Genomic DNA, 12,707 nt, shown 5'->3' with positions numbered 1-12,707 from the left:
GATGATGATGATGAAGATGAAGATGAAGATGAAAAATGAAAATGAAGATGAAGATGAAAAATGAAAATGAAGATGAAGATGAAGATGATAAAGATGATGATGAAGATGATGAAGATGATAAAGATGATGATGAAGATGATGAAGATGATAAAGATAATGATGAAGATGATGATGAAGATGATTTATTGATGAGTATTTTCAGAATAAAAGTCATGTGTTCATTTGTTTGTGTTGCTAACATGCTTGTGTTGAACACACACACACACACACACACACACACACACACACACACACACACACACACACACACACACACACACACACACACACACACACACACACACACACACACACACACACACACACACACACACACACACACACATATATATAATACAATACAATAAAAACAATAAAGTTATTTTATTGACAAGTCACTTGTTGCTGGGCGGGGGAGGGAAGATCTTCTCCATCTTGAACTTTGACCCCTGCAGGACGACAAGGTCACATGACGCCATTCGTGACTCGAGACTCGTGACTCACGCTGTCCATGTCCAGCAGCTTCCACACGGTGGCGCCCAAGAGTCCTGCTCCGGCCCAGGCCCACAGGGACCCCCAGCCCAGAGCCCGCAGGGCCAGAGACGCCCCGCTCTCCGCCGCCATCACGCCCTGGGTCAGAGGTCAGAGGTCAGAGGTCACAATATATCACTGAAGATCTTCTGAACATCAGGAGCTATGATCGTGAAGATCTTCTCAACATCAGGAGCTATGATCGTGAAGATCTTCTCAACATCAGGAGCTATGATCGTGAAGATCTTCTCAACATCAGGAGCTATGATCGTGAAGATCTTCTCAACATCAGGATCTATGATCATGAAGATCTTCTCAACATCAGGAGCTATGATCGTGAAGATCTTCTGAACATCAGGAGCTATGATCGTGAAGATCTTCTCAACATCAGGAGCTATGATCGTGAAGATCTTCTCAACATCAGGAGCTATGATCGTGAAGATCTTCTCAACATCAGGATCTATGATCGTGAAGATCTTCTCAACATCAGGATCTATGATCGTGAAGATCTTCTCAACATCAGGATCTATGATCGTGAAGATCTTCTCAACATCAGGAGCTATGATCGTGAAGATCTTCTCAACATCAGGATCTATGATCGTGAAGATCTTCTCAACATCAGGATCTATGATCGTGAAGATCTTCTCAACATCAGGAGCTATGATCGTGAAGATCTTCTCAACATCAGGATCTATGATCGTGAAGATCTTCTCAACATCAGGATCTATGATCGTGAAGATCTTCTCAACATCAGGATCTATGATCGTGAAGATCTTCTCAACATCAGGATCTATGATCGTGAAGATCTTCTCAACATCAGGAGCTATGATCGTGAAGATCTTCTCAACATCAGGATCTATGATCGTGAAGATCTTCTCAACATCAGGATCTATGATCGTGAAGATCTTCTCAACATCAGGATCTATGATCGTGAAGATCTTCTCAACATCAGGAGCTATGATCGTGAAGATCTTCTCAACATCAGGAGCTTTGATCGTGAAGATCTTCTCAACATCAGGAGCTATGATCGTTAAGATACGTCTGAACATCAGGAGCTATGATCGTGAAGATCTTCTCAACATCAGGAGCTATGGTCGTGAAGATCTTCTCAACATCAGGAGCTATGATCATGAAGATCTTCTCAACATCAGGAGCTATGATCGTGAAGATCTTCTGAACATCAGGAGCTATGATCGTGAAGATCTTCTGAACATCAGGAGCTATGATCGTGAAGATCTTCTCAACATCAGGATCTATGATCGTGAAGATCTTCTCAACATCAGGAGCTATGATCGTGAAGATCTTCTGAACATCAGGAGCTATGATCGTGAAGATATGTCTGAACATCAGGAGCTATGATCGTGAAGATCTTCTCAACATCAGGAGCTATGATCGTGAAGATCTTCTCAACATCAGGAGCTATGATCGTGAAGATCTTCTCAACATCAGGAGCTATGATCGTGAAGATCTTCTCAACATCAGGAGCTATGATCGTGAAGATCTTCTCAACATCAGGAGCTATGATCATGAAGATCTTCTCAACATCAGGATCTATGATCATGAAGATCTTCTCAACATCAGGAGCTATGATCGTGAAGATCTTCTCAACATCAGGATCTATGATCATGAAGATCTTCTCAACATCAGGAGCTATGATCATGAAGATCTTCTCAACATCAGGATCTATGATCGTGAAGATCTTCTCAACATCAGGAGCTATGATCATGAAGATCTTCTCAACATCAGGAGCTATGGTCGTGAAGATCTTCTCAACATCAGGAGCTATGATCGTGAAGATCTTCTCAACATCAGGATCTATGATCGTGAAGATCTTCTCAACATCAGGAGCTATGATCATGAAGATCTGCTCAACATCAGGATCTATGATCATGAAGATCTTCTCAACATCAGGAGCTATGATCGTGAAGATCTTCTCAACATCAGGATCTATGATCATGAAGATCTTCTCAACATCAGGAGCTATGATCGTGAAGATCTTCTCAACATCAGGATCTATGATCGTGAAGATCTGACCTTTAAAGTATATACTTTATTGAATGTTGTTTTGATTGTTGAGGTTCTTCGTGACCTTGGTCTGGAAAAGTTCTACATAAATGCAAATGACTTCCGTGAAGCTCCGCCCACTCACCCTGTTGAAGCTGCCAGGACTCTTCTTCTTGGCGAGCGCCAGACTGGATCCAAACCCTGCCAGCAGCCCCACGGACGCCGCCGCCGTCAAGAAGAACACGCCTGCACACGCACACGCACACGCACACGCACACGCACACGCACACGCACACGCATCAATATTCAGGGTCACGTCCTGGCGAAACACATCGTTCTTTCCATGGAAGACGTGGAAACATCGACCTATTTGGATTCATATTGGAGCCGGTGGATCTGGTGGATCTGGTGGATCTGGTGGATCTGGTGGATCTGGTGGATCTGGTGGATCTGGTGGATCCGGTGGATCCGTCGGATCTGGTGGATCTGGTGGATCCGTCGGATCTGGTGGATCTGGTGGATCTGGTGGATCCGGTGGATCTGGTGGAACCGTCGGATCTGGTGGATCTGGTGGATCTGGTGGATCAGGTGGATCTGGTGGATCAGGTGGATCCGGTGGATCAGGTGGATCTGGTGGATCAGGTGGATCCCGGTGGATCAGGTGGATCAGGTGGATCTGGTGGATCTGGTGGATCCGGTGGATCCGGTGGATCCGGTGGATCAGGTGGATCTGGTGGATCAGGTGGATCTGGTGGATCTGGTGGATCTGGTGGATCCGGTGGATCTGGTGGATCCGTCGGATCTGGTGGATCAGGTGGATCTGGTGGATCCGGTGGATCTGGTGGATCTGGTGGATCCGGTGGATCGTAAGGTTGGACCAATGATTGAGTCGTGACTCAGCATCATGTTTCTCTCCTTCACCTTCAGAGATGTTTCTCTCCTTCACCTTCAGAGATGTTTCTCTCCTTCACCTTCAGAGATGTTTCTCTCCTTCACCTTCAGAGATGTTTCTGTCCTTCACCTTCAGAGATGTTTCTGTCCTTCACCTTCAGAGATGTTTCTGTCCTTCACCTTCAGAGATGTTTCTCTCCTTCACCTTCAGAGATGTTTCTGTCCTTCACCTTCAGAGATGTTTCTGTCCTTCACCTTCAGAGATGTTTCTCTCCTTCACCTTCAGAGATGTTTCTCTCCTTCACCTTCAGAGATGTTTCTCTCCATCACCTTCAGAGATGTTTCTGTCCTTCACCTTCAGAGATGTTTCTCTCCATCACCTTCAGAGATGTTTCTCTCCTTCACCTTCAGAGATGTTTCTCTCCTTCACCTTCAGAGATGTTTCTCTCCATCACCTTCAGAGATGTTTCTCTCCATCACCTTCAGAGATGTTTCTCTCCATCACCTTCAGAGATGTTTCTCTCCTTCACCTTCAGAGATGTTTCTCTCCATCACCTTCAGAGATGTTTCTCTCCTTCACCTTCAGAGATGTTTCTCTCCTTCACCTTCAGAGATGTTTCTCTCCTTCACCTTCAGAGATGTTTCTCTCCATCACCTTCAGAGATGTTTCTCTCCTTCACCTTCAGAGATGTTTCTCTCCTTCACCTTCAGAGATGTTTCTCTCCTTCACCTTCAGAGATGTTTCTCTCCTTCACCTTCAGAGATGTTTCTGTCCTTCACCTTCAGAGATGTTTCTCTCCTTCACCTTCAGAGATGTTTCTGTCCTTCACCTTCAGAGATGTTTCTCTCCATCACCTTCAGAGATGTTTCTGTCCTTCACCTTCAGAGATGTTTCTCTCCTTCACCTTCAGAGATGTTTCTCTCCTTCACCTTCAGAGATGTTTCTCTCCATCACCTTCAGAGATGTTTCTCTCCATCACCTTCAGAGATGTTTCTCTCCTTCACCTTCAGAGATGTTTCTCTCCTTCACCTTCAGAGATGTTTCTCTCCATCACCTTCAGAGATGTTTCTCTCCTTCACCTTCAGAGATGTTTCTCTCCTTCACCTTCAGAGATGTTTCTCTCCATCACCTTCAGAGATGTTTCTCTCCTTCACCTTCAGAGATGTTTCTGTCCATCACCTTCAGAGATGTTTCTCTCCATCACCTTCAGAGATGTTTCTGTCCTTCACCTTCAGAGATGTTTCTCTCCTTCACCTTCAGAGATGTTTCTGTCCTTCACCTTCAGAGATGTTTCTCTCCATCACCTTCAGAGATGTTTCTGTCCTTCACCTTCAGAGATGTTTCTCTCCTTCACCTTCAGAGATGTTTCTCTCCTTCACCTTCAGAGATGTTTCTCTCCTTCACCTTCAGAGATGTTTCTCTCCTTCACCTTCAGAGATGTTTCTCTCCATCACCTTCAGAGATGTTTCTCTCCATCACCTTCAGAGATGTTTCTGTCCTTCACCTTCAGAGATGTTTCTCTCCTTCACCTTCAGAGATGTTTCTGTCCTTCACCTTCAGAGATGTTTCTCTCCTTCACCTTCAGAGATGTTTCTGTCCTTCACCTTCAGAGATGTTTCTCTCCTTCACCTTCAGAGATGTTTCTCTCCTTCACCTTCAGAGATGTTTCTCTCCATCACCTTCAGAGATGTTTCTCTCCTTCACCTTCAGAGATGTTTCTCTCCTTCACCTTCAGAGATGTTTCTGTCCTTCACCTTCAGAGATGTTTCTCTCCTTCACCTTCAGAGATGTTTCTCTCCATCACCTTCAGAGATGTTTCTCTCCTTCACCTTCAGAGATGTTTCTGTCCTTCACCTTCAGAGATGTTTCTGTCCTTCACCTTCAGAGATGTTTCTCTCCTTCACCTTCAGAGATGTTTCTGTCCTTCACCTTCAGAGATGTTTCTGTCCTTCACCTTCAGAGATGTTTCTCTCCTTCACCTTCAGAGATGTTTCTGTCCTTCACCTTCAGAGATGTTTCTGTCCTTCACCTTCAGAGATGTTTCTCTCCTTCACCTTCAGAGATGTTTCTGTCCTTCACCTTCAGAGATGTTTCTCTCCTTCACCTTCAGAGATGTTTCTCTCCTTCACCTTCAGAGATGTTTCTCTCCTTCACCTTCAGAGATGTTTCTCTCCTTCACCTTCAGAGATGTTTCTGTCCTTCACCTTCAGAGATGTTTCTGTCCATCACCTTCAGAGATGTTTCTGTCCTTCACCTTCAGAGATGTTTCTGTCCTTCACCTTCAGAGATGTTTCTCTCCTTCACCTTCAGAGATGTTTCTGTCCTTCACCTTCAGAGATGTTTCTGTCCTTCACCTTCAGAGATGTTTCTCTCCTTCACCTTCAGAGATGTTTCTGTCCTTCACCTTCAGAGATGTTTCTGTCCTTCACCTTCAGAGATGTTTCTCTCCTTCACCTTCAGAGATGTTTCTGTCCTTCACCTTCAGAGATGTTTCTCTCCTTCACCTTCAGAGATGTTTCTCTCCTTCACCTTCAGAGATGTTTCTCTCCTTCACCTTCAGAGATGTTTCTCTCCTTCACCTTCAGAGATGTTTCTGTCCTTCACCTTCAGAGATGTTTCTGTCCTTCACCTTCAGAGATGTTTCTGTCCTTCACCTTCAGAGATGTTTCTCTCCTTCACCTTCAGAGATGTTTCTGTCCTTCACCTTCAGAGATGTTTCTGTCCTTCACCTTCAGAGATGTTTCTCTCCTTCACCTTCAGAGATGTTTCTCTCCTTCACCTTCAGAGATGTTTCTCTCCATCACCTTCAGAGATGTTTCTGTCCTTCACCTTCAGAGATGTTTCTCTCCATCACCTTCAGAGATGTTTCTCTCCTTCACCTTCAGAGATGTTTCTCTCCTTCACCTTCAGAGATGTTTCTCTCCATCACCTTCAGAGATGTTTCTCTCCATCACCTTCAGAGATGTTTCTCTCCATCACCTTCAGAGATGTTTCTCTCCTTCACCTTCAGAGATGTTTCTCTCCATCACCTTCAGAGATGTTTCTCTCCTTCACCTTCAGAGATGTTTCTCTCCTTCACCTTCAGAGATGTTTCTCTCCTTCACCTTCAGAGATGTTTCTCTCCATCACCTTCAGAGATGTTTCTCTCCTTCACCTTCAGAGATGTTTCTCTCCTTCACCTTCAGAGATGTTTCTCTCCTTCACCTTCAGAGATGTTTCTCTCCTTCACCTTCAGAGATGTTTCTGTCCTTCACCTTCAGAGATGTTTCTCTCCTTCACCTTCAGAGATGTTTCTGTCCTTCACCTTCAGAGATGTTTCTCTCCATCACCTTCAGAGATGTTTCTGTCCTTCACCTTCAGAGATGTTTCTCTCCTTCACCTTCAGAGATGTTTCTCTCCTTCACCTTCAGAGATGTTTCTCTCCATCACCTTCAGAGATGTTTCTCTCCATCACCTTCAGAGATGTTTCTCTCCTTCACCTTCAGAGATGTTTCTCTCCTTCACCTTCAGAGATGTTTCTCTCCATCACCTTCAGAGATGTTTCTCTCCTTCACCTTCAGAGATGTTTCTCTCCTTCACCTTCAGAGATGTTTCTCTCCATCACCTTCAGAGATGTTTCTCTCCTTCACCTTCAGAGATGTTTCTGTCCATCACCTTCAGAGATGTTTCTCTCCATCACCTTCAGAGATGTTTCTGTCCTTCACCTTCAGAGATGTTTCTCTCCTTCACCTTCAGAGATGTTTCTGTCCTTCACCTTCAGAGATGTTTCTCTCCATCACCTTCAGAGATGTTTCTGTCCTTCACCTTCAGAGATGTTTCTCTCCTTCACCTTCAGAGATGTTTCTCTCCTTCACCTTCAGAGATGTTTCTCTCCTTCACCTTCAGAGATGTTTCTCTCCTTCACCTTCAGAGATGTTTCTCTCCATCACCTTCAGAGATGTTTCTCTCCATCACCTTCAGAGATGTTTCTGTCCTTCACCTTCAGAGATGTTTCTCTCCTTCACCTTCAGAGATGTTTCTGTCCTTCACCTTCAGAGATGTTTCTCTCCTTCACCTTCAGAGATGTTTCTGTCCTTCACCTTCAGAGATGTTTCTCTCCTTCACCTTCAGAGATGTTTCTCTCCATCACCTTCAGAGATGTTTCTCTCCATCACCTTCAGAGATGTTTCTGTCCTTCACCTTCAGAGATGTTTCTCTCCTTCACCTTCAGAGATGTTTCTGTCCTTCACCTTCAGAGATGTTTCTCTCCTTCACCTTCAGAGATGTTTCTGTCCTTCACCTTCAGAGATGTTTCTCTCCTTCACCTTCAGAGATGTTTCTCTCCTTCACCTTCAGAGATGTTTCTGTCCTTCACCTTCAGAGATGTTTCTCTCCTTCACCTTCAGAGATGTTTCTGTCCTTCACCTTCAGAGATGTTTCTCTCCTTCACCTTCAGAGATGTTTCTCTCCTTCACCTTCAGAGATGTTTCTCTCCTTCACCTTCAGAGATGTTTCTGTCCTTCACCTTCAGAGATGTTTCTCTCCTTCACCTTCAGAGATGTTTCTGTCCTTCACCTTCAGAGATGTTTCTGTCCTTCACCTTCAGAGATGTTTCTCTCCATCACCTTCAGAGATGTTTCTGTCCTTCACCTTCAGAGATGTTTCTCTCCTTCACCTTCAGAGATGTTTCTGTCCTTCACCTTCAGAGATGTTTCTCTCCTTCACCTTCAGAGATGTTTCTCTCCTTCACCTTCAGAGATGTTTCTGTCCTTCACCTTCAGAGATGTTTCTCTCCTTCACCTTCAGAGATGTTTCTGTCCTTCACCTTCAGAGATGTTTCTGTCCTTCACCTTCAGAGATGTTTCTCTCCATCACCTTCAGAGATGTTTCTGTCCTTCACCTTCAGAGATGTTTCTCTCCTTCACCTTCAGAGATGTTTCTGTCCTTCACCTTCAGAGATGTTTCTCTCCTTCACCTTCAGAGATGTTTCTCTCCTTCACCTTCAGAGATGTTTCTCTCCTTCACCTTCAGAGATGTTTCTCTCCTTCACCTTCAGAGATGTTTCTGTCCTTCACCTTCAGAGATGTTTCTCTCCTTCACCTTCAGAGATGTTTCTGTCCTTCACCTTCAGAGATGTTTCTCTCCTTCACCTTCAGAGATGTTTCTGTCCTTCACCTTCAGAGATGTTTCTCTCCTTCACACACACACATACACACTTTAACACACACACACATACACACTTTAACACACACACACACACTTTAACATACACACATACACACTTTAAAACACACACACTTAACACACACACACTTTAACACACACACATACACACTTTAACACACACACACTTTAAAACACACACATACACACTTTAACACACACACATACACACACACTTTAACACACACACACACTTTAACACACACACATACACACTTTAACACACACACATACACACTTTAACACACACACACACACTTTAACACACACACATACACACTTTAACACACACACATACACACTTTAACACACACACACACACTTTAACATACACACATACACACTTTAAAACACACACACTTTAACACACACACACACACTTTAACACACACACACTTTAAAACACACACATACACACTTTAACACACACACATACACACACACTTTAACACACACACACACTTTAACACACACACATACACACTTTAACACACACACATACACACTTTAACACACACACACATACACACTTTAACACACACACATAGACACTTTAACACACACACACTTTAAAACACACACATACACACTTTAACACACACACATACACACTTTAACACACACACACATACACACTTTAACACACACACACACACTTTAACATACACACATACACACTTTAAAACACACACACTTTAACACACACACACTTTAACACACACACATACACACTTTAACACACACACACTTTAAAACACACACATACACACTTTAACACACACACATACACACACACTTTAACACACACATACACTTTAACACACACACATACACACTTTAACACACACACATACACACTTTAACACACACACACATACACACTTTAACACACACACACACACTTTAACACACACACATACACACTTTAACACACACACATACACACTTTAACACACACACACACACTTTAACATACACACATACACACTTTAAAACACACACACTTTAACACACACACACTTTAACACACACACATACACACTTTAACACACACACACTTTAAAACACACACATACACACTTTAACACACACACATACACACACACTTTAACACACACACACACTTTAACACACACACATACACACTTTAACACACACACATACACACTTTAACACACACACATAGACACTTTAACACACACACACTTTAAAACACACACATACACACTTTAACACACACACATACACACACACTTTAACACACACACACACTTTAACACACACACATACACACTTTAACACACACACATACACACTTTAACACACACTTTAACACACTTTAACACACACACACATACTTTAACACACACACATACACACTTTAACACACACACATACACACACACTTTAACACACACACACACTTTAACACACACACATACACACTTTAACACACACACATACACACTTTAACACACACTTTAACACACTTTAACACACACACACATACTTTAACACACACACATACACACTTTAACACACACACATACACACTTTAACACACACACACATACTTTAACACACACACATACACACTTTAACACACACACATAGACACTTTAACACACACACATACACACTTTAACACACACACATACACACTTTAACACACACACACATACTTTAACACACACACATACACACTTTAACACACACACATAGACACTTTAACACACACACATACACACTTTAACACACACACATACACACTTTAACACACACACATACACACTTTAACACACACACATACACACTTTAACACACACACATACACACTTTAACACACACACACATACACACTTTAACACACACACATACACACTTTAACACACACACCCCTACACACTTTAACACACACACATACACACTTTAACACACACACATAGACACTTTAACACACACACATACACACTTTAACACACACACATACACACTTTAACACACACACATACACACTTTAACACACACACATACACACTTTAACACACACACATACACACTTTAACACACACACACATACACACTTTAACACACACACATACACACTTTAACACACACACATACACTTTAACACACACACACACTTTAACACACACACATACACACTTTAACACACACGCACACACTTTAACACACACACACACTTTAACACACACACATACACACTTTAACACACACACATACACACTTTAACACACACACATACACACTTTAACACACACACACACACTTTAACACACACACACACACTTTAACACACACACACACTTTAACACACACACCCCTACACACTTTAACACACACACATACACTTTAACACACACACACACTTTAACACACACACATACACACTTTAACACACACGCACACACTTTAACACACACACACACTTTAACACACACACATACACACTTTAACACACACACATACACACTTTAACACACACGCACACACTTTAACACACACACACACTTTAACACACACACATACACACTTTAACACACACACATACACACTTTAACACACACACATACACACTTTAACACACACGCACACACTTTAACACACACACACACTTTAACACACACACATACACACTTTAACACACACACATACACACTTTAACACACACACATACACACTTTAACACACACGCGCACACGCAGTTTCTTTTTCATCCATATTCACAAATGAATGAAAACACGTGACGTCATATCCCGTGTCACGACGTGAAACAGTATAAGAGCGTCATCGCGGTGACGTCAGTGCGATCATGTGTGACGTGTGTTTCTCTGACCTTTGAGCAGAACAACTCGCTCCGGATCTTTGGACTCTTGTCTCGAGATGTTTTCATCTTCGGAGGACATGTTCCTCTGCTGCGCGTCCCTCAGAGAACAGCGTCCGGGTCTCAACAGTTCCGAGCGGAACTAGTTCCGTCCGCGGCAGCACGACGGACACGTTCTTGTGTGACACTCGTTAGCTGAGTCAGATGTTGTGTTGATTCACGTGACAACACACAAGACGGTGCAGATGTTGTGTTGATTCACGTGACAACACACAAGATGGTGCAGTTGTTGTGTTGATAACACACAAGATGGTGCAGTTGTTGTGTTGATAACACACAAGATGGTGCAGTTGTTGTGTTGATAACACACAAGATGGTGCAGATGTTGTGTTGATACACGTGAAAACACACAAGATGGTGCAGATGTTGTGTTGATAACACACAAGATGGTGCAGATGTTGTGTTGATACATGTGAAAACACACAAGATGGTGCAGATGTTGTGTTGATAACACACAAGATGGTGCAGATGTTGTGTTGATACACGTGAAAACACACAAGATGGTGCAGATGTTGTGTTGATAACACACAAGACGGTGCAGATGTTGTGTTGATACACGTGAAAACACACAAGATGGTGCAGATGTTGTGTTGATAACACACAAGACGGTGCAGATGTTGTGTTGATACACGTGAAAACACACAAGATGGTGCAGATGTTGTGTTGATACACGTGAAAACACACAAGACGGTGCAGATGTTGTGTTGATACATGTGAAAACACACAAGATGGTGCAGATGTTGTGTTGATAACACACAAGATGGTGCAGTTGTTGTGTTGATTCACGTGACAACACACAAGACGGTGCAGATGTTGTGTTGATTCACGTGACAACACACAAGACGGCGCAGATGTTGTGTTGATTCACGTGACAACACACAAGATGGTGCAGATGTTATGTTGATTCACGTGACAACACACAAGACGGTGCAGATGTTGTGTTGATTCACGTGACAACACACAAGACGGTGCAGATGTTGTGTTGATTCACGTGACAACACACAAGACGGTGCAGATGTTGTGTTGATTCACGTGACAACACACAAGATGGTGCAGTTGTTGTGTTGATAACACACAAGATGGTGCAGTTGTTGTGTTGATAACACACAAGATGGTGCAGTTGTTGTGTTGATT

At 42.9% G+C, this 12,707-nt stretch overlaps 1 protein-coding gene across 1 annotated transcript; it reads right to left on the bottom strand.

Moving 5' to 3' along the window:
- Positions 1 to 404: 404 nt before the first annotated feature.
- On the bottom strand, positions 405 to 11,633 carry tmem242 (transmembrane protein 242). Its single transcript, XM_087806009.1, has 4 exons — positions 11,526 to 11,633; positions 2,720 to 2,820; positions 544 to 669; positions 405 to 488 (listed from the first exon to the last, which is right to left on the bottom strand). The coding sequence occupies exons 1-4, from the start codon at positions 11,593 to 11,595 to the stop codon at positions 435 to 437; spliced, it is 351 nt and encodes a 116-aa protein (XP_087662135.1). The 5' UTR covers positions 11,596 to 11,633; the 3' UTR covers positions 405 to 434.
- Positions 11,634 to 12,707: the final 1,074 nt, after the last annotated feature.

The sequence above is a fragment of the Callionymus lyra genome, chromosome 13, assembly GCF_982586985.1.
Source record: "Callionymus lyra chromosome 13, fCalLyr1.hap1.1, whole genome shotgun sequence".
Lineage (NCBI taxonomy): Eukaryota > Metazoa > Chordata > Actinopteri > Syngnathiformes > Callionymidae > Callionymus > Callionymus lyra.
Note: the sequence above shows the minus strand (reverse complement) of the source record. Positions and strands in the feature narration are given on the sequence as shown.